General features: G+C 45.0%; 1 protein-coding gene across 2 annotated transcripts; it reads left to right on the top strand.

Annotated features, from left to right (window-relative positions):
• Positions 1–276: 276 nt before the first annotated feature.
• Positions 277–27,050, top strand: LOC118399997 (protein DDI1 homolog 2-like). Of its 2 annotated transcripts, XM_035796314.2 has the most exons (10): positions 277–720; positions 1,195–1,324; positions 1,626–1,907; positions 4,726–4,852; positions 5,039–5,166; positions 14,942–15,070; positions 18,627–18,730; positions 22,023–22,215; positions 23,661–23,711; positions 24,319–24,417. In XM_035796314.2, exons 1-9 carry the CDS (start codon positions 583–585, stop codon positions 23,669–23,671), a joined length of 1,242 nt encoding a protein of 413 aa, XP_035652207.1. In that variant the 5' UTR covers positions 277–582; the 3' UTR covers positions 23,672–23,711; positions 24,319–24,417. The 2 variants fall into 2 exon arrangements, with proteins under 2 accessions (XP_035652207.1, XP_035652206.1); XM_035796313.2 differs by lacking the exons at positions 277–720; positions 1,195–1,324; positions 1,626–1,907; ... (2 more) ...; positions 14,942–15,070; positions 18,627–18,730 and having other exon boundaries at positions 22,117–22,215; positions 24,319–27,050.
• The last annotated feature ends 281 nt before the right edge of the window (positions 27,051–27,331 follow it).

Here is a 27,331-nt window from a genome sequence, read left to right on the forward strand (position 1 = left end):
GCCTGCACTGCAGGCTGCAGGGGTTGCCTTTCACCAGCAGGATCCTGACATTTTAAACGTTAAGAAAGTGGACTTCGAGCTAGTAGGTCGAGGGTTCGAGACCTGCTCCCTCCCTGTTTCATTACTGTACTATTTTTATTAGGGTTGATTAAGTTAGTTTCACTATTACGTATGGATTTACTTGTACATTATTTCTTTTTTTAAACCCGTCCAGTTGGTGGCGGCAATACACCTTTTGGGGTTGTAGTCCGCAGTAAAAACTCTCATAAGAAAGAAGAAGACAGCGTCTCGTCTGCCAGAAATTCACACGAAGAAGAAGAATACGTCAATGAGAAACATAGGCTAGTTAACAGTATTTGATAAGACACAGCAGTCCGTGGTGTATGTACCTAGCTAGCTACTATCCGTGAATAGGTCAATATGTCATTTTAAATTGTCTTTGTTGAGCGTTTGACTGAAACAGAAGTTTGTGCGTTCACAACGATACTGCCATTATAGCCACGGAAAATTTGCTAACACGCTAGCGAGTGTCAACAAACTGCAAGTGACTAGCGGGTTCAAGTGACCCTGCCCAAAAGCGCGATGCTGGTAACCGTTTTCTGCGCCCCGAATGACCGCTCGGAAATCACATTTTCTCTCGATGTGTCTCCAGAGCTTGAACTTAGAGATTTTGTTGCTCTTTGTGAACTAGAATCAGGAATCCCTGCTGGGGAAATTCAGGTGAACCACTAGCTAAAACATGCTAACTAGTTGGCTTAGCATAAACGTGGTAGTAGCTAACGTTACATTAAGCGATTGTTTTATGTCAACCAGTTAGTTAATTCAACATTTTAATTATCCAGACAGACTTGACAGTAGTAGCTAGCTAGGAATAATATATTGACGTTGCTAGTCAGAATTAACTTTATTGTTCGTCTGGTCGCTAGCTAACGTTAGTTGTACCTTAGTTATTAGCCAACTTTCCTAGCCTATGATCATGTGTCAACCGTCTGAGAACACAACTTCTACTGACTCATATAACATTACATGTCAAGCTGTCCAGTGCTTTGCTTGCCACTTTTTGATTAGCAACCTAGCTAACTGATCGAGGTGGTCTGGTCATCAGACAGCGTTTTAATTTGTCCTTTTTATTTTTCGTCTAGTGTGGAAAGAGAATGTTTATTTTTTCCCCCTGTGACCCTTCTCTCTCTTCAGATCACATATGCAGAGCAGGCTCTGAAAGACCTGACCCGTGCTTTAGGGACCTATGGACTTAAGGATGGAGATGTGGTGGTGCTTAGACAGGCAGACCGAAGGCCACCACCAGCACAATCAGCCTTCCCAGGTAAAGTCAACACTGTTGGGCGAGACAGATTTCGCACTGGTTCTATCGCTGCTCTGTTACAAGGTTGGAATTATGGGAGGAGTCCAGCTGCTCTAGTGAGAGTTTGGCATCCCGGAGCGGTTAACAGACCTATTAACCTTTGCACTTCAGCTCTCACATTTTCCGTTATTTATTGGTCCTCAGTAATGGCTCACTGTTATTATCTCAGCCCAGTTGTCTACCTGGCATCATCTTACTGAACCTGGAACCCTCTGTCGTGCTCATACTCTCCTACCCTCCCTGTCTCTTCTCCCTCCCCCAGGTCTCCCACGTATTGACTTCAGTTCCATCGCAGTCCCCGGCACTTCTTCTGGTTCCAGTCAACGGTTCACCCGTAGACAGCAGCAACAGGCCCCAACCTCACAACAGCAGCGCTCTCCACCCCCTGCTGCACCCCCATCCCTACCGGGCTCCGCCTCCTCTCCTCAGGGTCTAGATGACCCCGCCTTACTGCAGCAGATGCTCTTGGCCAATCCACACGAGCTGTCCCTGCTCAAGGAGCGCAATCCACCATTGGCTGAAGCCTTATTGAGTGGAGACCTGGGTATGTGGGGATAGCATCAACCCTTCTCTTTCGATGTTGATTATCTTGTCATTATAAAGGCTTTGGTAAGATATCAATGCGAATAATGGGTCTTAAAGGGATATACCAGGATCTTTGAAATTAAGCCCTTTATCTACTTCCCCAGAGTCAGCTGTTATGTTTCACTATATTGGATCACTCTAATATATTGGTATCACTCCGCAGCAGAGGGATACATCCGAGGTGAGGATTTACAGATTTACTCCCGTGTACACCTGTGTCACGGCTGGGGTCCGCCCCTATATATAGACCCCATGGCCGCGACACACGTTCTTTCATTTTCTCGGCGCACGTCTGTATGGTTTGAGGTACAAAGTCTCTGAAATTTGCTTGGTAAGTCACTGGTAGTGTAATATCTTGCGTGGAAGTATACTCACTGGCTGTTTGCAGCCTGGAGCAGCTGGCCACATGGCCAGCCCCCCCTTTTGAGTGCTCCACTCGCTGCGCACGGTTGATCTGTATCTTCCGCCCGTGGTTTGTCGTGCTTGCGTTTCGTTAGCATTACACTACGACTCCGTGATCGTTCTTTAATATATTGGCAGCTCTTGCTGCCACAGACTGTATTTACCATACACAACTTGCCGGCTGGCTTGTTCTGTGTGTGCTGTGAATTGCTTAACATGCTGTCACCGCGCCATGTCACCGCGACTGAAGCCGGGACCCCCCAGAGTCTTTGATGCGGATTTGAAAGCCACCAATGGGTTCCTCTGATCTCTTGGCTGCCTTACCAACACGGCCATGCTGCTGCAGGCCTACCTGCAGACTGTTGTCCCAGACTGCAGACTGTTGTCGGCGCCACCAGGGCCTCTGGGCTTGGATGCTCTGGCTCACGATTGAGCTGGAGCTTTAAGCATTCCCCCCTTTTCTCTGATCCAGGCTGTGCTGGACAGGACCAGGTTGAGCATCGTCTGCTAATGGTGGCCCCATACTGGCCCAGACGACCCTGGTTCAGCCTTCTCCTGTCGCTGTTGTTTGGGACACCTTGGAAACTTCCCCTGAGACCGGACCTGCTGTCTCAGGCCGGGGGAACTCTGTGGCATCCGAGGCCGTGCCGTTCAGTGGCCAGGCCCACAATTGTCCATGTTAGGACTACAGGAGGGTGTAATGAACACCATGCAGAACGCAAGGGCGCCGGCTACAACCGCAGCATACCAGTTGCGCTGGCGGTTGTTCTGGTATTAAGGTTGTGTCCGAGTAATGCGGGGTGTAGTATGTCCTCCAATACCTGCAGTCTTGCTTTGATGAGGGCTTGGCTGCCTCTACACTGAGAGGATATTTGGCTGCTATATCTGCCTATATCTGCCTGGATGGACAGGTCAGTAGGGTGCTATCCCTTTGTCTACAGATTTATGAAGGGGGTTTGTCGCCGGAGTCCAGCTAGAACCCGCTCTCTGTCGAGCTGGGATCTGGATGTGGTATTGGCAGCTTTGGCAAAGCCGCCTTTCTGAAAACACCTCTCTATAAAGGTGACTTCATTGGTAGCGATTACTTCCATGAAGAGGGTGGGTGAGCTCCATGCTCTTCCGGTAAGTTCTGAGTGCTACCGGATGGACCCCGTGGGGGAGGAGTATATCTCTCTGCCCCAACCCCCTTGATTCCTCCTGAAGGTGCTGTCAGACATTCATGTGAACTTCCTTTTTTATCCTGTCTGCTTACAACCTCCCTGCAGTGACGAGAGAGTCTGGGCCTCCCTCTGGCATGCTGTGCCCTGTGAGGGCACTGGCTGCCTATGTGGATCAGACACGGTCAGTGAGAACAACAGACCAGCTCTTTGTCTGCTATGGTAAGAGAGTCCTGGGGGCTGGGCTATCAAAGCAGAGTCTCTCTCACTGGATCGTGGAAACGGTTATGACGGCATACCGCCTGGCTGGCAGGCCAGTGCTGGGATCTGTGGTGGCATATTCAACACTGGGTGTGGCTGCTTCCTGGGCTCTACTGAGAGGAGTGCCCCTCGCTGATATCTGTGCTGCGGCCAGCTAGGCTTCCTCTTGCACCTTTGCTAGGTACTATCGGGTAAATGTGACACCTCCCTCTGCGGTTGGTTCAGTGGTCCTGGGCATTGCCTCCCCTTCTGGGGACTGTGCCGGGACCCCCCCTTCCACATAGACGGCCCCTGCATCTCGGTCCCGCGCTGGGACTTTGCCGCTGGCTGGCCAGGTCCCTCTAGCACAGACTAATCTGGTACGGGTATACCAATATTGGAGTGATCCATATAGCTCACATAACCGTGGTTACATACGTAACCTTCATTATGTTTCACTATATTGGATCACTCCAATCCTCTACGGTGCTAGAGGCGCCTCAGAAATTATGTAGAGGAAGTGTGTCGCGGCCATGGGGTCTATATATAGGGGCGGACCCCAGCCGTGACTGTAATCCTCACCTCAGATGTATCCCTCCAATGCGGAGTGATACCAATATATTGGAGTGATCCAAATAGCTCACAACTGTGGTTACATACATCACTTTCGAACTCGTGGATACCATTTTTATGTCTCTGCATGCAGTTTGAAGGAAGTTGATAAGGAAGGAAGTTGGTAACTGCTAGCATGCTAGTAGATACCATAGACATCCAGCCATTGCACTAATACTAATTAGCATTGGCTGGCAAAACTACCTCTAACTTTCTTCATACTGGATGCAGAGACATAAACATGCTACCAATGAATTAATCTGACTCTGGGGAAAGTAGATCACGGGCTTTGTTGCCAAAATCTCAAAGTATCCCTTTAAGTGTTCAACTAGGAGCTCTAATCATGTTTCTGACTGCCTCCCGTAGAGCGTTTCACCAAAGTGCTGTTGGAGCAGCAGCAGGATCGGGCTCGCAGAGAGCAGGAGAGGATCCGACTTCTGACTGCGGACCCATTTGACATGGAGGCCCAGGCCAAGATAGAGGAGGACATCAGGTACTCACACAGCCAAGATGGGAACGGGAAGGGTTGAAGTCAGAGACGGCCTCAGTCAGGGTCTCTTCTGGAAACAATGTGCTAGTTTACGTATTGAATTTTGCCCCCTGTCTTAACTATTTGAGAAATGTAGGTATTCATGTACAATAGCTTTCCTTACATAATCACACACAATTTGTACTTCAGGCAGCACAACGTAGAGGAGAACATGACCATTGCAATGGAGGAGGCCCCAGAGAGCTTTGGCCAGGTGGTTATGCTCTACATCAACTGTATAGTCAACGGGTACCATGTGAAAGCTTTTGTTGACTCAGGTAATGCACACAAATATTTTCTTCCTCAGTGCAAAGCATAGGCTTCTTTGACTAGGGCAGTAGGGAGACAATTCAGTCAAGGGGTTTTGTTTTGTGGTGTCTAGTACAGTTTTCCTTGGCTAGTTCTGACAGCTTTGCTCTCATGATGATATTCCAGCTATCCACTACTGTTCAGACTGCCATATTTTACAATTCTCTGTAAACCATCTTGGCTCCTCCCTACTATTTCACATTATTTCATCCACATACTCATATTCTCTCTATACCACCTCTGACATCACTTGATTAAAAAAAAAAAAGAAAGATTTGTTCCAACTTGCTTGCCCGCACTCCATACATGTGCCCCATCTGTTTTTGCCTACTCTTTCCTACGTCTCTCATGTCTCTCATGTCCCTCTTCCTATGAAATTAGCAGATAGACTTAAATTCTATCAAATAACATTACCTGCATCATTTCTAATCCCCCTTTTTATATATTTATATGCCCATACCATAACCCCACTCCCACCAGGGGGTACTCTGTTCACAACGTTGACATCAGCATGTACTGCGAAATGACGTTGCATGTGGCTTATGGTAGAGAAATTAACATTCAATTCTGGCAACAGCTCTGCTGGACAATCCTGTAGTCAGCATGCCAATTTGTACACTCCCTCAACTTGAGACATCTGTTGCATTTTGTGTTACAAAACTGTACATTTTAGTGGCCCAGCACAAGGTGCACCTTTGTAACGATCATGCTGTTTAATTGATATGCCACACCTGTCAGGTAGACAGATTATTGTGGTAAAGGGGAAATGCTCACTAACAGGGATGTATAATTTGATTATCTTTTTGTGTGCATACGGAACATTTCTGGGATATTTTTTTTCAGCTCGTGAAACTTGACATGTTGCATTTATATTTTTGTTCAGTGTGTATATGCACTTGAGTGTACAAAACATTTGCGCCCCCAATGCACTCAGAACAGCCTCAATTTGTCAGGGCATGGACTCTACAAGGTATTGAAAGCATTCCACAGGGATGCTGGCCCATGTTGACTCCAATGCTTACCACAGTTGTGACAAGTTGGCTGGAAGTCCTTTGGGTGGTGGACCATTCTTTATTACACACAAACTGCTGAGCATGAAAAACCCAGCAGCATTGTAGTTCTTGACACAAACTGGTGTGCCTGGCACCTAATACCATACGCTTTTCAAAGGCACTTAAATATTTTGTTCACTCTCTGAATGGCACACATACACAATCCATGTCTCAAGGGTTAAAATTAGAGGTCGACCGATTATGCTTTTTCAATGCCGATACCGATACCGATTAATTGATCAGCAATTAATCGGTTAAAACAATACTGAATGAACACTTATTTTAACTTAATATAATGCATCAATAAAATAAATTTAGCCTCAAATAAATAATGATAAATGTTCAATTTGGTTTAAATAATGTAAAAAGAAAGTGTTGGAGAAGAAAGTAAAAGTGCAATATGTGCCATGTAAAAAAGCTAACGTTTAAGTTCCTTGCTCAAAGCATGAGAACATATGAAAGCTGGTGGTTCCTTTTAACATGAGTCTTCAATATTCCCAGGTAAGAAGTTTTAGGTTGTAGTTATTATACAATTTGTATTTCATTACCTTTGACTATTGGATGTTCTTATAGGCACTTTAGTATTGCCAGTGTAACAGTATAGCTTCCGTCCCTCTCCTCGCCGCTACCTGGGCTCAAACCAGGAACACATCAACAACAGCCACCCTCAAAGCAGCGTTACCCATGCAGAGCAAGGGGAACAACTACTCCAAGTCTCAGAGCGAGTGACGTTTGAAACGCTATTAGAGCGCACCCCGCTAACTAGCTAGCCATTTCACATCAGTTACACCAGCCTAATCTCAGGAGTTGATAGGCTTGAAGTCATAAACAGCACAATGCTTGAAGCATTGTGAAGAGCTGATGGCAAAACGCACAAAAGTGCTGTTTGAATGAACTGCTCTATCAAATCATAAACTTAATTATAACAACGCACAGAAATACGAGCCGTAGGTCATTAATATGGTCGAATCTGGAAACTATCATTTCGAAAACAAAACGTTTATTCTTTCAGTGAAATATGGAACCGTTCTGTATTTTATCTAATGGATGGCATCCCTAAGTCTAAATATTGCTGTTACATTGCACAACCTTCAATGTTGTCATAATTACGTAAAATTCTGGCAAATTAGTTAGCAATGAGCCAGGCGGCCCAAACTGTTGCAAATACCCTGACTCTGTGTAAATTGTATGCAAGAGAAGTGACACAATTTCACCTGGTTTAAATTAGAGGTCGACAGATTCATCGGAATGGCCCATTTTAATTAGGGCCAATGTCAAGTTTTCATAACAATCGGAAATCTGTGTTTTGGGGCGCAGATTTATTTATTTATTTATTTATTTATATATATATTTTTTTTATTCTATTGTTTTATACCTTTTTATTTAACTAAGCACGTCAGTTAAGAACACATTCTTATTTTCAATGACAGCCTAGGAACGATGGGTTAACTGCCTCGTTCAGGGGCAGAATGACAAATTTTCACCTTATCAGCTCGGGGGATCCAATCTTGCAACCTTACATTTAACTCGTCCAACGCAATAACGACCTGCCTCTCTCTCGTTGCACTCCACAAGGAGACTGCCTGTTACGCGAATGCAGTAAGGTAAGTTGCTAGCTAGCATTAAACTTATCTAATAAAAAAAAATCAATCATAATCACTAGTTAACTACACATGGTTGATATTACTATATATTATCTAGCGTGTCCTGCGTTGCATATCTGACTGAGCATATAAGTATTTAAGTATCTGACTGAGCGGTGGTAGGCAGAAGCAGGTGCGTAAACATTCATTCAAACAGCACTTTTGTGCGTTTTGCCAGCAGCTCTTCTCGTTGTGCGTCAAGCATTGCGCTGTTTATGACTTCAAGCCTATCAACTCCCGAGATTAGGCTGGTGTAACCGAAGTGAAATGGCTAGCTAGTTAGCGCGCGCTAATAGCGTTTCAAACGTCACTCTCTCTGAGCCTTCTAGTAGTTGTTCCCCTTGCTCTGCATGGGTAATGCTGCTTCGATGGTGGCTGTTGTTGTTGTGTTGCTGGTTCGAGCCCCGGGAGGAGCGAGGAGAGGGACGGAAGCTATACTGTTACACTGGCAATACTAAAGTGCCTATAAGAACATCCAATAGTCAAAGGTTAATGAAATACAAATGGTATATAGAGGGAAATAGTCCTATAATTCTTATATCTACAACAAAACTTCGTACCTGGGAATATTAAAGACTCATGTTAAAAGGAACCACCAGCTTTCATATGTTCTCATGTTCTGAGCAAGGAACGGAAACGTTAGCTTTCTTACATAGCACATATACTTTCTTCTCCAACACTTTCTTTTTACATTATTTAAACCAAATTGAACAGGTTTCATTATTTACTTAAGGCTAAATTGATTTTATTGATGTATTATATTAAGTTAAAATATGTGTTCGTTACAAAAATCGTCCGATTTAATCGGTAGCTGCTTTTTTGGTCCTCCAATAATCGGTATCAGCGTTGAAAAATCATAATCGGTTGAACTCTAGTTAATATTGCCTGCTAACCTTTCTTTTAGCTAAATATGCAGGTTTAAAAATATATACTTCTGTGTATTGATTTTAAGAAAGCCATTGATGTTTATGGTTAGGTCCACGTTGGAGCAACGACAGTCCTTTTTCGCGAATGCGCACCGCATCGATTATATGCAACCCAGGACACTCGATAAACTAGTAATATCATCAACCATGTAGTTATAACTAGTTATTATGATTGTTTTTTATACGATAAGTTTAATGCTAGCTAGCAACTTATCTTGGCTTCTTACTGCATTCGCGTAACAGGCGGGCTCCTCGTGAGGCAGGTGGTTAGAGCGTTGGACTCGTTAACCGTAATGGTGCCAGATTGAATCCCTGCGCTGACAAGATAAATATCTGTCATTCTGCCCCTGAACAAGGCAGTTAACCCACCGTTCCTAGGCCGTCATTGAAAGTAAGAATGTGTTCTTAACTGACTTGCCTAGTTAAATAGAGGTGTGTAAAAAAATATATATATATTTTAAGTCGGCAAAATCGGCCTCAAAATACAGATTTCCGATTTGTTATGAAAACCCTAATTAATCGGCCATTCCGATTAATCGGTCGACCTCTCCTCCTAACAGTACTGTTTGTGTGTCGGTCCATCTGAACACTGACATTATGATATAACATTCCCAAAACAGAAACCGTGGATTGATGGCAGAATTTGCACGAAACTGAAAGTGCGAACCACTGCTTTTAACCAGAGCAAGGTGACCGGAAACATGACAGAATACGAACAGTGTAGCTATTCCTTCCGCAAGGCAATCAAACAAGCTAAGCGTCAGTATCGAGACAAAGTAGAGTTGCAATTCAACGGTTCAGACACGAGGTATGTGGCAGGGTCTACAGTCAATCACGGATTACAAAAAGAAAACCAGCCCCGTCGCGGACCAGGATGTCTTGCTCCGAGACAGACTAAATAACTTTTTTGCTCGCTTTGAGGACAATACAGTGCCACTGACACGGCCCGCTACCAAAACCTGTGGGCTCTCCTTCACTGCAGCCGAAGTGAGTGAAACATTTAAACGTGTTAAACCTCGCAAGGCTGCAGGCCCAGATGGCATCCCCAGCCGCGTCCTCAGAGCATGCGCAGACCAGCTGGCTGGTGTGTTTACGGACATATTCAATCAATCCTTATCCCAGTCTGCTGTTCCCACATGCTTCAAGAGGGCCACAATTGTTCCTGTTCCCAAGAAAGCTAAGGTAACTGAGCTAAACGACTTACGCCCCGTAGGTCCACAGACGAAGCAACCACACTGCACACTGCCCTAACCCATCTGGACAAGAGGAATACCTATGTAAGAATGCTGTTCATCGACTACAGCTCAGCATTTAACACCATAGTACCCTCCAAACTCGTCATCAAGCTTGAGACCCTGGGTCTCGACCCCGTCCTGTGCAACTGGGTACTGGACTTCCTGACGGGTCGCCCCCAGGTGGTGATGGTAGTTAACATCTCCACCCTCCTGATCCTCAACACTGGAGCCCCACAAGAGTGCGTTCTGAGCCCTCTCCTGTACTCCCTGTTCACCCACGACTGCGTGGCCATGCACGCCTCCAACTCAATCATCAAGTTTGTGGATGACACTACAGTGGTAGGCTTGATTACCAACAACGACGAGACGGCCTACAGGGAGGAGGTGAGGGCCCTCTGAGTGTGGGGTCAGGAAAATAACCTCAGACTCAACGTCAACAAAACAAAGGAGATGATTGTGGACTTCAGGAAACAGCAGAGGGAGCACCACATCGATGGGACAGTAGTGGAGAGGGTAGTAAAGTTTTAAGTTCCTCTGCATACACATCACGGACAAACTGAAATGGTCCAGCCACACAGACAGCGTTGTGAAGAAGGTGCAACAGCGCCTCTTCAACCTCAGGAGGCTGAAGAAATTTGGCTTGTCACCAAAAGCACTCACAAACTTCTACAGATGCACAATCGAGAGCATCCTGTCATCCAGGTACGGCAACTGCTCCGCCCACAACCGTAAGGCTCTCCAGAGAGTAGTGAGGTCTGCTCAACGCATCACCGGGGGCAAACTACCTGCCCTCCAGGACATCTACACCACCCGATGTTACAGGAAGGCCATAAAGATCATCAAGGACAACAACCACCCGAGCCACTGCCTGTTCACCCCGCTATCATCCAGAAGGCGAGGTCAGTGCAGGTGCATCAAAGCAGGGACTGAGAGACTGAAAAACAGCTTCCATGTCAAGGCCATCAGACTGTTAAACAGCCACCACTAACATTGAGTGGCTGCTGCAAACATACTGACTCAACTCCAGCCACTTTAATAATGGAAATTGATGTAAAAATGTATCACTCGCCACTTTAAACAATGCCACTTAATAGAATGTTTACATACCCTACATTACTCATCTCATGTGTATATGTATATACTGTACTCTATATCATCTACTGCATCTTGCCATCTTTATGTAATACATGTATGACTAGCCACTTTAAACTATGCCACTTTGTTTATATACCCTACATTACTCATCTCGTATGTATATATTGTACTCTATACCATCTACTGCATCTTGCCTATGCCGTTCTGTACCATCACTCATTCATATATCTTTATGTACACATTCTTTATCCCTTTACACTTGTGTGTATAAGGTAGTTGTGGAATTGTTAGATTACTTATTGGTTATTACTGCATTGTCGGAACTAGAAGCACAAGCATTTCGCTACACTCTCATTAACATCTGCTAACCATGTGTATGTGACAAATAACATTTGATTTGACTTAACAACCACCTGACTCAAAGTGAGCCACTGAAGTACAAAAAGAGATCTATTGATTGTTTTTTTGTGGCAGTCTGCACAGGGCTGACTTCAAAGCCCCATATATTGAGCATTATTTTTGTGGCGAGAATCTTATATAACAGTTTTTAAACTGTTCTTTTTATGTAGAATTGTGAAACTGATACATTTTACAATTCGTACTAGTCATTAAACCATGCTTAGTTTTTCATTGTGGAGGCAGATACATTAATTGGTTTATTTTCTTTTGAGCATTTGCCTAGTTTTTGTGGCAGAGTTGCAGCGAGTTGGTTATACTTTTTTATTGAACATATGTGACCATTTTACCATGCTTATTTTCAGTTTAATTTTTTAAACATGACACCTTCCTTATACATTTATTTTCTCCAAGTACATTGGAATTTAGCCATTATTTGTTCTGCCTCTTCTGGAGGATGAAATTGGAATTGAATACTTTAAACAGATTCATTTTCAATCCACCGGAAATGGTTGGTTTTAATCTCTATAACGGCAAAAAGCACCCCTTTGAACATTGGATGTGCCTCTTAAGCAGTGTTCACTCTCCAGTCCTTAATGCTCAAATCAGTTTTGTTTTCATTTGGCGACATGTCTACTCTCGTTTGTCCAGTAACGACAGGTGTGTGCACAGTGGTGTAGGCTGATTGGTGTTGCTCGTGCTTCCAATACCTCAAATAATGTAACAAGCTAAGGTTACGACAATGCCTGCCATGGATGTTTCCTAGTTCAAATCAAACTTTATTTGTCACATGCCCTCGAATACAGCAAGTGTAGACCTTACCGTGAAATGCAGTAAACCAACAGTGCAGTTCAAGAAGAGTAAAGAAAATATTTACCAAATTAACTCAAGTAAAACATTGTAAAAAGTAACAGAATAACATGACAATAATGAGGCGATATATAGGGGGTACCGGTACCGTCAATGTACAGGTTAGTTGCGGTCATTTGTACATGTAGGGAGGGTTGAAGTGACTATGCATAGATAATAAACTGTGAATAGCAGCAAATGGGGGGGTCAATGTAAATAGTCCGGTGGCCATTTGATTATTTGTTCAGCAGTCTTGTGGCTTGGGGGTAGAAGCTGTTTACGGAGCCTTTTGGTCCTAGACTTGGTGCTCCGGTACCGCTTGCCGTGCGGTAGCAGAGAAAATGGTCTGTGACTGAATTTTATGGGCTTTTCTGACACTGCCCATTATGTAGGTCCTGGATGGCAGGAAGCTTGGCCTCTGTGACGTACTGGGCCGTACACACTAACCTCTGTAGCGCCTTATGGTCAGATGCTAACCAGTTGCCATACCAGGCGGTGATGCAACCAGTCAGGATGCTCTCGATGGTGCAGCTGTAGAACCTTTTGAAGATCTGGGAACCCATGCTAAATCTTTTAAGTCTCCTGATGTGGAAAAGGTTTTGTCGTGCCCTCTTCACGACTGTCTTGGTGTGTTTGGACCGTGATAATTAGTTGGTGATGTGGACCCCAAGGAACTTGAAGCTCTGGACCCGCTCCACTACAGCCTCGTTGATGTTATTGGGGGCCTGTTCCACCCGCCTTTTCCTGTAGTCCACCATCAGCTCCTTTGTCTTGCTCACATTGAGGTTGAGGTTGTTGTCCTGGCACCACAGTGCCAGTTCTCTGACCTCCTCCCTATAGGCTGTCTCGTCATTGTCGGTGATCAGGCTTACCAGTGTTGTCGTCAGCAAACTTAATGATGGTGTTGGAGTCGTGTTTGTCCACACAGCCGTGGGTGAACAGGGAGTACAGGAGGGGACTAAGTACACACCCCTGAGGGGCCCTAATGTTGAGGATCAGTGTGGCAGACATGTTGTTGCCTGCCCTTCCCACCTGGGGGTGGCCCATCAGAAAGTCCAGGATCCAGTTGCAGAGGGAGGTGTTTAGTACCAGGGTCCTTAGCTTAGTGATGAGCTTTGTGGGCACTGTTGTTGAACGCTGCGCTGTAGTCATTGAATAGTATTCTCACATAGGTGTTCCTTTTTGTCCATGTGGGAAAGGGCAGTGTGTGGAGTGCAATTTGCATCATGTGTATCTGTTGGGGCAGTATGCGAATTGGAGTGGGTCTAGGGTATCTGGGAGGATGCTGTTGATGTGAGCCATGACCAGCCTTTCAAAGCACTTCATGGCTACCGACGTGAGTGCTACAAGGTGGTAATCATTTAGGCAGGTTACCTTCGCTTCCTTGGGCACAGGGACTATGGTGGTCTGCTTGAAACATGTAGGTATTACAGACTAGGTCAGGGAGAGGTTCCAAATGTCAGTGAAGACACTTGCCAGTTGGTTCACGTATGCTTTGAGTGTTATCACAACGTCATCCAGAACAGCTGGTGCTCTCATGCACGCTTCCGTGTTGCTTGCCTCGAAATGAGAGGTAGGCTCACGTCCATGAGCAGCTCGTGTCTGGGTTTCCCTTAATAGTTTTCAAGCCCTGCCACATCCGACGAGTGTCAGAGCTGGTGGAGTAGGATTCAATCTTAATCCTGTATTGACACTTTGCTTGTCTGATGGTTTGTCTGGGGGCATAGCAGGATTTCTTATAAGCGTCCGAATTAGTGTCCTGTTCCTTGAAAGCAGTAGCTTTAGCTCGATGTGGATGTTGCCTGTAATCCATAGCTTCTGGTTGGGATATGTACGTATGGTCCTCCAGTTGCGTTGAATGTTAATCAGTGCAAGAACACTTTTTAAGATGACCCAACTTTCAAAATGAGTCCTTTTTGGCTAGCCAGAGCAGTCAACTAGCTAGGTAGCTTTTTAGCTTTCTAGCACATTCACTTATTTGTTTGTAAGCAATTAACAAGCTAGTTAGCTACCCCAGTAGCTAGCAAGCAACAAGACATGCCAAATGAATCTAGAAATAACTTGAGGGCAAATAAATCAGATTTAACCATTCAAGCCAAGCCGCATTGCCAGGAATCAGATTTGCATCTTATTTCAAACCACCTTCAAAGTGGGTTTGAAATGTGTCTTAAAATATCTGATTCCATGTGCTTTTTGGCTGTTCAGACTGCAGGAAAAGAAATGCATATTTGAATCAGATATGCCAAAAAAAAATGATTTTGAGTCACTTAAAACAAGGCTGTAGTAGCCTGCTGGAAAACCAGTTTGGATATTATTTTGGTATAATGGAGGCTTTAAGAGGGAGGTTTAATGCCTTTTTAATATTTAAGATGTAACCCTCAACTCATGTTCATTGTATAAATATTCCTGTTTAACCCTAACTGGTTTGCCATTTCAAGTGAAGAAAAATTCTGGCATGATTTGAAAAAGGATTCTCATGGAGTTGGTAGAGCTCTTCCTTGTATTTGTTTTCACCCCTCTCTCCCATTGACTGCTCCCGCTCATCCAGGGGCCCAGATGACCATCATGAGTCAGGCGTGTGCCAAGCGCTGTAACATCATGCGTCTGGTGGACCGACGGTGGGCTGGCATCGCCAAGGGAGTGGGCACCCAGAAGATCATTGGCAGAGTCCACTTGGGTGGGTATAAGTCATGTCTCAAAGAGATTACCTTTCCAAACGATGCACATCTTGGCAGTGTTTTCCACAAGCACATGGAGTAGCCAGCCAAATAGAAAAGATTGCCAGACAGGCCCCCTCGGGGGTTACGAAAGTTTTGCCGAACAAGCTCTATGTTGATGCCCTGTGGTACATTCTAATGCTAGATTGTATTTTCAACCAGCAACTATCAGAAAAGAACACTGATCACATTTTCACACTTCCAGTGTTAGTTTCATCAGCTGTTTTACAATATGAAATGGCTGAAACACTGGAAACTTAATTCTGACTGCACTGGGCCTTTAACGAATCATGTAAGAGTCGGCTGACTTCCACAGGCTTCAAGCTTCCTATTAAGAGGTACACTATATAAACAAAAGTATGTGGACACCCCTTCAAATTAGTAGATTAGGATATTTTAGCTACACCCGTTGCTGACAGGTGTATAAAATACAGCACATAGCCATGCGATCTCCATAGACAAACATAACTCTCACTACCGAGTTCCAAACTGCCTCTGGAAGCAACGTCGGCACAAGAACCGTTCATCGGAAGCTTCATGAAATGGTTTTCCATGGCCGAGCAGCCACACACAAGCCTGAGATCACAATGCGCAATGCCAAGCGTCGGCTGGGCTGGTGTAAAGGTCGCAGTCATTGGACTCTGGAGCCGTGGAAACGCGTTCTCTGGAGTGGTGAATCACGCTTCACCATCTGGCAGTCTAATGGACGAATCTGGGTTTGTCTTATGCCATGAGAACGTTGCCCGCTCGAATGCATAGTTCACACTGTAAAGTTTGGTGGAGGATGAATAATTGTCTGGGGCTATTTTTCATGGTTCTGGCTAGGCTCGAACCAGTTCCAGCGAAGGGAAATCTTAACGCTACAGCAGCATGACATTCTGTGCTTCCAGCTTTGTGGCAATAGGTTAGGGAAGGCCCTTTCCTGTTTCCGCATGACAATGCCCCCGTGCACAAAGTGAGGTCCATACAGTAATGGTTTGTCAAGATTCGTGTGGAAGAACTTGACTGGCCTGCACAGAGCCCTACCTCAACCCCATCAAACACATTTGGGATGAATTGGAACGCCGACTGCGAGCCAGGCTTCATTACTGAACATCAGTACTCAACCTCACGAATGCTCTTGTGGCTGAATGGAAGCAAGTCCCTCCAGCAATGTTCCAACATCTAGTGAAAAACCTTCCCAGAAGAGTGGAGGTTGTTAAAGCTGCAAAGGGGGGGCCAACCCCATATTAATGCCCATGAATTTGGAGTAAGATGTTCGATTAGCAGGTGTCCACATACTTTTGGTCATGTGTATTTTCTCAGCCATCTGCGATTACAGGTATGATTGAAGAATGAAGCAGGTGTTAAAGATGAGCTTTGCTACACAGAAAGCAGCAGTTGACTACTCCATTGTCAATACTTTGATTAGATAAGTTAACCTTTGTCAATATCTTAGAAAATACCACATGCAGTGTTGTGATGAAGTATTTGCCCCCTTTCTGATTTGATCATATTTTTGATACCGAGTTCCCTTTATCTAATATTAGGTTTTGATAACATTCAGTATCAAAAATGCCAAAATAAAGACAATCAGAAAGGGGGCAAATACTTTTTCACTGGACTTGTAAGTAAGATTAGCTTTCATCGAATGTTTTAATAATTTATCTGCAGATAATTACCCGTATACAAATTAGGGAGCCAAATGAATGTCTCTCTTACCGATGAGATTCGGGAAGCTACTGACGAGTCACTCAATTTAAAGGGGTACTTCATGATTTTGGCAATAACTGGCGTTGGCACAATGACGAACTCTATGGTAACTGCTTGCATGCTAGTAGAGACCCTAGACATCCAGTCATTGCGCTAACACTAGTTAGCATTGGCTCGCAAAATTACCGCACATAAAGATGGTATCCATGAGTTCATCTGACTCTGGTGAAGTAGATAAAGGGCTTCATTGCCAAAATCCCTAAGTATCCCTTTGTCAGGACTGTATGGCAAGTAAAATCTTGAAGTAACTTGTCCCGATGAGATACCGTGGACATATAACTACGTTGTATGATTTTATGAATGGCAAGGATATGAGATCAGTCAGTTTGACACCTTTTATGAACTAGTCAAGCTTTCTGTTCGTCAATTAAAGCACAGTAAATAGCCTATGCTCCAGCACCATGGCTGCATATGAAACATACCAGGGTCCAACATAAAGATAAATCCCACTGGCCCTCTCAGGCCAGTTGGCCAAAAATCTACTGGCCCGGACAGAATTCATACTGGCCCAAACATGGTGTAGTTTTTAAATGCATTAGGCCCTGCATGACCCTATCGGTTGGCATGCTCTCTATATCCAGCTATTAATTGGCTACATTTGGTTATTGTATTTAAAAGCGGTGTAATAATTTAGCAATGCAAGTCATTGCTCTCATTAGAATTGTATTAGTTGCATTCGTTTTTAGTTTCTAAAATGTCATTTGGAGAAGATGTGAAAATAGGATGCTGCCCCTTAAAGATAAACGTTCCAAAAGAGAGATCAACTAGGCTTACAGTAGGGTAGCCAAGATGAATGCTAGGTGTCTTTTTGGAGCTTTCTTTTTGCAACAGTAGCCGGCAATTTGCTAGTATGTGAACTATTGAAGGTTTACTTTTGTTAATCACTTTCCCTAAAATAAATAAGCTCAGCTAGTAGATTGATGGCCAAATAATTTTTTTATTTTATTTTTGCTCTGGACAGCTTGCGTGTGCGGTGTGAAGGCGTCAACTCATGTACTGCTTGCGTGCTCGAAGTTGACTCGCAGGAGTGTGGTGGTGCTTGAATGAACAGCCAATCGTATTGCTCAAATACAAATAGCATGACATTTACACGTGTCGTTTTCGATGGTACACAGCGACAGAGCAGGTAAATGTTGAACTGGAATGCAAAAATGCGCTGAAAAGTTACGTCACTGACAAGATCCACTGGTCCAACACGTGGTTTTCTTGGCCCTGGGCCAGCGGGCCAGCGGGCCAACATTGTTCCTGTACGTGAAAGAAAATGCATGAATGTGCCAGAAAACAATATGTTAAGTGGATTTTGACTCATCATTGCCACATTATATGAGACGTGCAAATTCATGCTCTCTCCCTCTGTGTAAAGAAATTTGACTGCAACCACAACACACACACACCTACCGAGAGGCGGGAGAGACAGCACTGTCAAACCAGCAGTGTTTCCCTGTCATTGCTCACCTTGGGACTGACAAGCACCTGGCCTATCAATAGATTGATAGAATATGCATATCGTTAATTCTAGTGAGAGAGGGCGTGGCAGACTTTTTTTTCCTGACTATCTAATTTATTTATAATTAGCTGAAAACGAGTCTAGCTAGTTGAAGAAACTGAACATGGGTGTTTCTCCACAATCAAGTGGCTCCTGCGACGTTTGCCTTATTTTATCCAACCTGTCGAAAGAAAAGACATTCGAACCTCCAGCAAATGTTGATGGTAGCATCTGTACCTGATAATGGCTAAAAGTGAGATGTGTGTTTCCCTACCCAGCTCAGGTCCAGATAGAAGGGGACTTCCTGCCTTGTTCCTTTTCCATTCTGGAGGACCAACCTATGGACATGCTGCTTGGACTGGACATGCTCAAGAGACATCAGGTCAGATCCCTATTCCTGTCCCTCCATTTCCATGAACTCTACCACATACACAGTCGTGGCCAAAAGTTTTGAGAATGACACGTTCATTTTCACAAAGTCTGCTGCCTCAGTGTCTTTAGACATTTTTGTTCGATGTCACTATGGAATACTGAAGTATAATTACAAACATTTCATAAGTGTCAAAGGCTTTTATTGACAATTACATGAAGTGGATGCAAAGAGTCAATATTTGCAGTGTTGACCCTTTTTCAAGACCTCTGTAATCTGCCCTGGCATGCTGTCAATTAACTTCTGGGCCACATCCTGACTGATGGCAGCCCATTCTTGCATAATCAATGCTTGGAGTTTGTCAGAATTTGTGGGGTTTTGTTTGTCCACAAGTTCTCAATGGGATTACGGTCTGGGGAGTTTCCTGGCCATGGACCCAAAATATTGATGTTTTGTTCCCCGAGCCACTTAGTTATCACTTTTGCCTTATGGCAAGGTGCTCCATCATGCTGGAAAAGGCATTGTTCGTCACCAAACTGTTCCTGGATGGTTGCGAGAAGTTGGTCTCGAAGGATGTTGGTACCATTCTTTATTCATGGCTGTGTTCTTTGTGAGGCAAAATTGTGAGTGAGCCCACTCCCTTTGCTGAGAAGCAACCCCACACATTAATTGTCTCAGGATGCTTTACTTTTGGCATGACACAGGACTAATGGTGGCGCTCACCTTGTCTTCTCCGGACAAGCTTTTTTCCAGATGCCCCAAACAATCGGAAAGGGGATTCAGAGAAAATGACTTTACCCCAGTCCTCAGAATATCAGTGTGTCCCTGTTTTTTTTTTTTTTTTTTTTTTTTCTCCCCCCGGAGAGAAGTGGCTTCTTTGCTACCCTTCTTGACACCAGGCCATCCTCCAAAAGTCTAAGCCTCACTGTGCGTGCAGGTGCATTCACACCTGCCTGCTGCCATTCCTGAGCAAGATCTGTACTGGTGGTGCCCCGATCCCGCAGCTGAATCAACTTTAGGAGACGGTCCTGGCGCTTGCTTGACTTTCTTGGGCGCCCTGAAGCCTTTTTCACAACAATTGAACCACTCTCCTTGAAGTTCTTGATGATCTGATAAATGGGTGATTTAGGTGCAATCTTACTAGCAGCAATATCCTTGTCTGTGAGGCCCTTTTTGTGCAAAGCAATGATGACGCACGTGTTTCCTTGCAGGTAACCATGGTTGACAGGGGAAGAACAATGATTCCAAGCACCACCCTCCTTTTGAAGCTTCCAGTCTGTTATTCGAACTCAATCAGCATGACAGAGTGTTCTCCAGCCTTGTCCTCGTCAACACTCGCACCTTTGTTAACGAGAGAATCACTGACATGTCATGCTGGTCCTTTTGTGGCAGGGCTGAAATGCAGTGGAAATGTTTTTGGGGGATTCAGTTCATTTGCATGGCAAAGTGGGACTTCGCAATTTAATTGCAATTCATCTGATCACTCTTCATAACATTCTGGAGTATATGCAAATTGCCATCATACAAACTGAGGCAGCAGAGTTTGTGAAAATGAATATTTGTGTCATTCTCAACTTTTGGCCATGACTGTGCAGTGCATTCAGACAGTATACAGACTCCTTGCCTTTTTCCACTTTTTAAATTTTTTTTTACATTAGCCTTATTTTAAAATGGACAAAAAGACATCCTCAATCTACACTCACAATACCCCAGCATGACAAAGCGAAAACAGGTTTTTCGAAATGTTTGCTAATTTATTTGGAAAGGCACACACCTGTCTTTATAAGGTCCCACAGTTGACGGTGCATGTCAGAGCAAAAACCAAGCCATGAGGTCGAAGGAATTGTTCATAGAGCTCCGAGACAGGATTGTGTCGAAGCACAGATCTGGGGAAGGGTACCAAAACATTTCTGCAGCAGTTAAGGTCCCCGAGAACAGTGGCCACCAAGACTCTTCCTTGAGGTGGCTGCCCAGCCGAACTGCGCAATCGGGGGTGGTGAAGGACCTTGGTTAGGGAGGTGACCAAGAACCTGATGGTCACTCTGACAGGGCTCTAGAGTTCCTTCCAGAAGGACAACCATCTCTGCAGCACTCTACCAATCAGGCCTTTATGGATGTGTGGCCAGATGGAAGCCACTCCTCAGAAAAAGTCACATGAGAGCCACCGAAAGGACTCTGACCATGAGAAACAAGATTCTCTGGTCTGATGAAACCAATATTGAACTCTTTTGCCTGAATGCCAAGTGTCACATCTAGAGGAAACCTGGCACCATCACTACGGTGAAGCATGGTGGTGGTGTCACGAACCGGTTATTAGCCCATAACAAGACGGGAGACAACACAGAGTTCAAGGAATAACAAAAATATATTTATGAACTAAAGTAAACTATATACAATTAACAATGGTGTTTGTAGTCAGTAATCAGTGGTTACGTGCATAAATGGTGATCATAAGAGGTGTTGAGGTGCCAAAATAAACAAGCCACAAAATGCCACAACCCAAAATAGTGTGTGCGTGGACAGTGTCTTCTCAGTTAATGGGGGAAAGGTGTATTTATCCCCGGGACACACTCGAGTCCATTTCGCTGACGACCCTCCCGGCTCCGCCCACCGACATCCTATTAAGGAAAACTAGAGCAAAGAGAGAGAATTCGGCATACAGTGGGAGGGTCGTCAGTGGCAGCATCATGCTGTGAGGATGTTTTTCAGCGGCAGGGACTGGGAGACTAGTTAGGAGCCAGGGAAAGATGAACGGAGCAAAATACAGAGATCCTTGATGAACCTGCTCAGGACCTCGGACTGGGGCAAAGTTTCACCTTCCAACAGGACAACGACCCTAAGCACACAGCCAAGACAATGCAGGAGTGGCTCCTGGGCAAGTCTCAGTGTTCTTGAGTGGCCCAGACTTGAACCCTATCAAACATCTCTGGAGAGACCTGGAAATAGCTGTGCAGCGATGCCCCTCATCCAACCTGACAGAGCTTGAGAGGATCTGCAGAGAAGAATGGGAGAAACTCTCCAAATACAAGTCTGCCAAGCTTGTAGTGTCATACCCAACAAGGCTCGAGGCTGTAATTGCTGTCAAAGGGGCTTCAACAAAGTACTGAGTAAAGGGTCTGATTACTTATGTAAATGTCATTTCAGCTTTTTCTTTTTTTTGTAGATTGAGGGGGGGGGGAACAAATCAATTTTAGAATAAGGCTGTAACATAACAAAATGCGGGAAAAAAAGAGGGGGTCTGAATACATCCTAACTAATCCCTGTGTTTAAACTTCTGTTCCGTCTATATATCCTGCTACCTCAGTGTTCCATTGACCTGAAAAAGAACACGTTGCTGATCGGGACAACGGGCACTGAGACCCGCTTCCTTCCTGAGGCGGAGCTGCCAGAATGTGCCCGGCTGGCATACGGGCCTGAGGGGCGCGAGGACGCCCAGCCAGATGAGATTGCAGACCGAGAGCTGGCAGAGGCACTTCAGAGATCTGTACAGGAGAGCGGTAAGGAACACGGTCATGGAGAGGGCTATGGTGATTCCTCAGCTCTGCCGGCACACTAAAGCAGTGCACATTACTGCAGCAGAGACATGAGCCAGAAAGTACATTTGCATTTAGCTTCTTTACTCATGAGCCCTGTTTCTGCAGTCATCTGCATTCTCAGCAGGGGTTGGAACCAAAATTATTTTCCAATCTTTTAATTCTGAACAGAACCACAATTTTTGTGGGGTTTCATTCCAACCAGCAAAATAAAGTTCTGAACCGGTTCGAACCCTACAAAAAAGATAACGGTTTAGATCATCCCTTTCTGTTCCTTACATTTAGCTCATTAAATTACTTCAATCGGTGCAGATAGAACAGGCAAGCATGTTGTTTACATGTGTGATTGACAGTCAAGCTTGTTGTTTACATGTGTGATGGACAGTCAAGTGTTGCTTATAGTGAAGATGCAACCAACATGTTGGGGGAGGGTTGAGGAGAAGGCTTGAAGGCATTATCTGAATTAGGCCGACAATTATACGTAAAGAGGAGCGGCTTCAATGGAGGAACTTGAAATGTACTTTGATCTAGCTCGCTAACTGCTTGTGTGTGCAGAGCGACACCAGAATTAAAAACACGTCTTACCTTTTTGTAAGTAATGAATTCAATGTTAAGTGATAACTAGGCCTATAGTATCCTTAACTACCATTTAAAAAGTTAATCCATTCTTCTCTGGCTAATTAAAAATCTCTCTCCCTGGCTAATTAAAAATCTCTCTCCCTATCTTCTGAATCGAGCTCATAATGTCAGTACTGTAGCCTATGCTTCGGAGGGGAAGGTAGCCTAAACACGCACAGCGTAAGATTACCAGGTTGCAGGCTGACGATGGAATACATTTCTGAGTGACAGAGTGATGGCTTTGCGTAGGCACTTTGTTACATTTATGTTGTGGGACTAGAAGAAAAAAAAGTTGAACGTAAAATAACATTATTAAACAGTTCTGTTCCCGGAACAGTATGGATCACTTTTGTTCCAGGTTCTGTTTTGGTTCTGTTCCCTAAACTGGTTCCAACCCCTGATTCTATCACATACATGATCACTGCATGCCATCACCTCAAAAATAAGCTCTATAAATCAGACCTAGGTATGAAATCAAAACCTGACCTGTGGTTGGATTTAGTCTAGTTAGTGTTTAGTCTTTATTTTGTTTTACAGTTCTTCTTTAACTAAGTAAAAAAAAATACACTGAAATCACTCTGCGGACCATTTTAGCTTATGGAAGAGGTTAGCTGACAGGTCCTGTGATTACTCTGTGACCTCTAGGGTCATTGGTCAAATAAAGTTATCTTTGCTTGATACTGTTCACCACTATGTGAACAGTCTGACAGCGTGGTGCATGCTTTGTGTGCGAGTGCTAACTCTCTGCGTCCCTTTGCATGATGTGTGGTGTGTGGCCTAACCCTGAGCAGGACAGCACTGATGCATATGTGAAGACAGCTGGAGAGGGCCTTACCAACCAGGTACTGCAAACCTACAGAGAGAATAAATGCTAAGTCTATCACCCATATTCTCTTTTTTTGTTGCAAATTTGTATTTTGGGCTTATTGGGAGAAAAAAACATATCGGTACGATGTTATTGATTAATAGTAATTACCATGTTTTTCAACTTATTTTAAGAAGTAGAGGATGCAACCACTGATTAAAAGGGATAGTTAGAGATTTTGGCAATGAAGCATGCTAGCTGTTCCTGTAGACTTCCAGGCATTGTGCTAATGCTAACTTCCTTTATACTGGACGCATTGACATAACATAAAAATACATTTTTTACACTATTAGTTAGAGCCTGTAAGTAAGCATTTCACTGTAAGGTCCACACCTATTGTACTCACCGCACATGACAAACTTTGATTTGATGGTATCCACAAGTTCATCTGACTCTAGGGAAGTAGCCAAAATCTCAAACTATCCCTTTTAAGGTCTCTGCATTTCAATATCATGTTTCATTTCAGAGGCTGGCATGGACAAACTATGCATGTTGTGTGCAAGAGTGTTTTGGTCCATAGCAGGTTTCAATTGTTGTTCAACTACTGTTTCATTCTAAAACTGATCTCTCCCCTCACACTGCAGGTGGACAAACTACCTCACCGGAATCCCCACCATTCCCAACACTCAAACCCCCGAACAACATGCCCCTGTCCTCCCCCGGTCACCCCCGGAGCCTTGCCCTGGACCGTTCTCAGTCTGCTCCAGCCTACATGCGCCAGGCCGGGGCCCCAACACCAGGGCAGAGCCAAACCCAGCCTGGTTTCCTGGGTCTCTCCATCCCTGGGCCCTCATCCCAGAACATAGCACCTACAGCCCAACAGTCTCCTCTCTCAGACCCAAGCCCTACCAGCCCCACCCAGCGACTCCTACCCACCATCCCCACTCCCCCGGCTCAGGATCTGTCCACATGCGCCCCTCCTGCAGACAAGTCTGTGACTGGCAATCCCACCCTGGGAGGTTCAGACAGTCAGATCCCTCCAGAGATGTGTGTCTCTGAGAAGGCAAATAATGGCTCCCTGTCCCCCCTCCCAGAGGAAAGCCTCCCAATTCAGCCCATGGAGCAGGAGGACAAGTCAGTCAACACCACAGATCACCGGACATGTCTGAGTAACCCAAGTCAGCAGAGTGGAGAAGGGGGTTCCCACCGTCCCATCTCTAATACCCCATCACTCACCCTGGAGCCCTGTCTTTCTGGATCCACATCTGCAGAGATGGAGTCTCCCCCTGCCTCCTCCCAGAGCACTGTGCAATCAGAGAGGGACCAGCCAGAGGGGGAGCGCTGTCCCAACTCCGACCAGATCCCCTCACTGGCCCAGGCCCTGCGGGAGCTCCATGAGCTGCTGGTGTCTAACAGCTGTGGCCTGTCTCCCCAGGACCGCAGTGTCTCCTGCTCCCCCTCACACAGACAGGACGCTGACGGACTGAACGACAACCACAACCCCACCGCAGAGCCCCAAACCCTGATGCCTGAAAACACCACACAACCCTCCCCTTTTACTGCCATTATAGCTGGTGCAGAACCATGCGATGCCAAAGCCAACCATGCTGCTGCTATGTCTGACGGAGGGCCTCCTCCTGACTGTGTCCTGCCAGGCACCTCTGGCCATGAGCTGAGCCTGGAGACTAGGGACAGGGCAGAGGCTGAACCAGGAGCGGGTCAGGGAGAACTAGAGCCACAGTGTCCAGACAACTCCAGGGGGGAAGAGAGGGCTGACGGGTATGGGCTAGATGCCAGTAAAAACAGAGGGACTGTGTCTGAGGTCCAGAGTCCCTCGCCCTCTTCACTCCAAGCAGACCTGGAGTTCAGGGAGCCCCCGGAGGGGCAGCAGGGGAGGGGCGTGGCAGACGGGAGAGCCTCTGCCATTGACAACCCAGACACTCCCGGCCTCCATCCTGAGCCAACACAGCGGAGCCCTCTGTCCATGGCTGTGGGTTCACCTGAGGATGACTCCGGCCTTTCGCCCCGCACTTCCCCTCCTCAGGCCCTGGGCCCCCAACACCCCTCCTCCTCTCCAGCCCCTCTCTTCTCTGCTCCACATCCCGTGACTGAACAATTTCCGGTTGAGCACATCCAGAGGATCCAGACAGCTGGCTTCTCTGCCAGGGAGGCTGCAGAGGCACTGGATCAGGCCCAGGGCTGTGTGGAGCTGGCTCTGCTGGCTCTGCTGGCCCGCAAGATCACTGTGCCCACCTAGACACTCACGACATTACAATCATATGGGAGACCCAGGCTCTTGTCAACATGGGTTTCATGTGTACTCTTGTCTTATTGTTGATGGTGACATCTGAACCCCCCCTGGCCTCGTAGCCACTACATGCTAAAGGGGAAATGCTTTTTGTCTCTTGGTTTCTCACAGACCATACAACAACTTATTTCTTCCTAGATTGAGCCAATATGATCAGAGTTGTGTTTGCATGCAGCAGTAGTTGGTGCCTATTTCATGGATTTTATAGATTGGTAGATTGATTTCCTTAATCCCCCCCCTCTCGTTTAACCCTGTATATGCGTATTTTATTCTAAACTCAATTGAACTGCCCCATTGACGAGAAAATGTTGGTAAATGTTTACATTTGTATGTGAAATGGCATTTGTTTAAAGGGCTGAAGATGAACCTAAAATACTATATTAAAATGTCTGATTTGTCAGCAGTATTATCTGCTAAACAATTAATTTGTTTTTAAATTGATGTTTGATTTTAACTCGATTCTGATAAAACCCACCAGACAGTAAACATTACACTGTGGAAATGACTGCATTTAAGAAGCATTGCTAACTCCTGATCTTTTGTCTTTTTCTGCCGATTGTTAGCATTATGTAATATGACATTCTCTGTCATATGATTATTGCCAATGCTGGGGAACCTGAGTGTTTTCATGTTATAACAGCTTGCACAAGAAAATAAATCAAGCAGCACTCTTACTTTCAGCACGACTTTGTTGATAGAGGAACATCAACATAGCCAAGGGGTTAAGAGTATTGAATATGTCTGGGGATGCAGGTAAAGGATGAGGTCTTCAAATATAACAGCATGTATAACATCTTTGGAAATGTGATATGGTCATTAATAGAGGGGGTTTGGTAGTTCCTGTTCACTTTCAAACATCTATCATACATGCAGAACTGGAAACCTCTCCCACAGTCCAAGTCTACCCTATCCAGCTGTCAGATCATTCATATACTCATTATCAACTTTGTTTTTTTAAAATTGCATTATCTGGATCATATTCATATACCAACAACATCGTGGCAGGTTTAATTATTTAGATTTTCTTGTACTCAATTTAAACTCCCAAATAAAGTGAAACTGGTTCTTTGTCTTGTATGTGTGTGGTTTTTGATATTTCTAAAGAATGGGTGTTAAAAGATTAGTCATGTTTTGCTAATCTGTCTTATTTGTTCTTTGCTGCAAATGTACGAGTTAGTGAATTAAGCAGACTTGTTTTTATGTCAGCTCTATCCTAATGGCAGGGCGAGGGGAAATAGATTATTAAATGGGCAGAAGGCACCACCTGTAGACTTGATCTGATGGAGGCTGAATCCGCGCCAAGCAAGGTGGGCCCTTTACAAGATTTGACTTCACGACCTATCGCCCAG

The sequence above is a fragment of the Oncorhynchus keta genome, chromosome 21 (assembly GCF_023373465.1).
Source record: "Oncorhynchus keta strain PuntledgeMale-10-30-2019 chromosome 21, Oket_V2, whole genome shotgun sequence".
Lineage (NCBI taxonomy): Eukaryota > Metazoa > Chordata > Actinopteri > Salmoniformes > Salmonidae > Oncorhynchus > Oncorhynchus keta.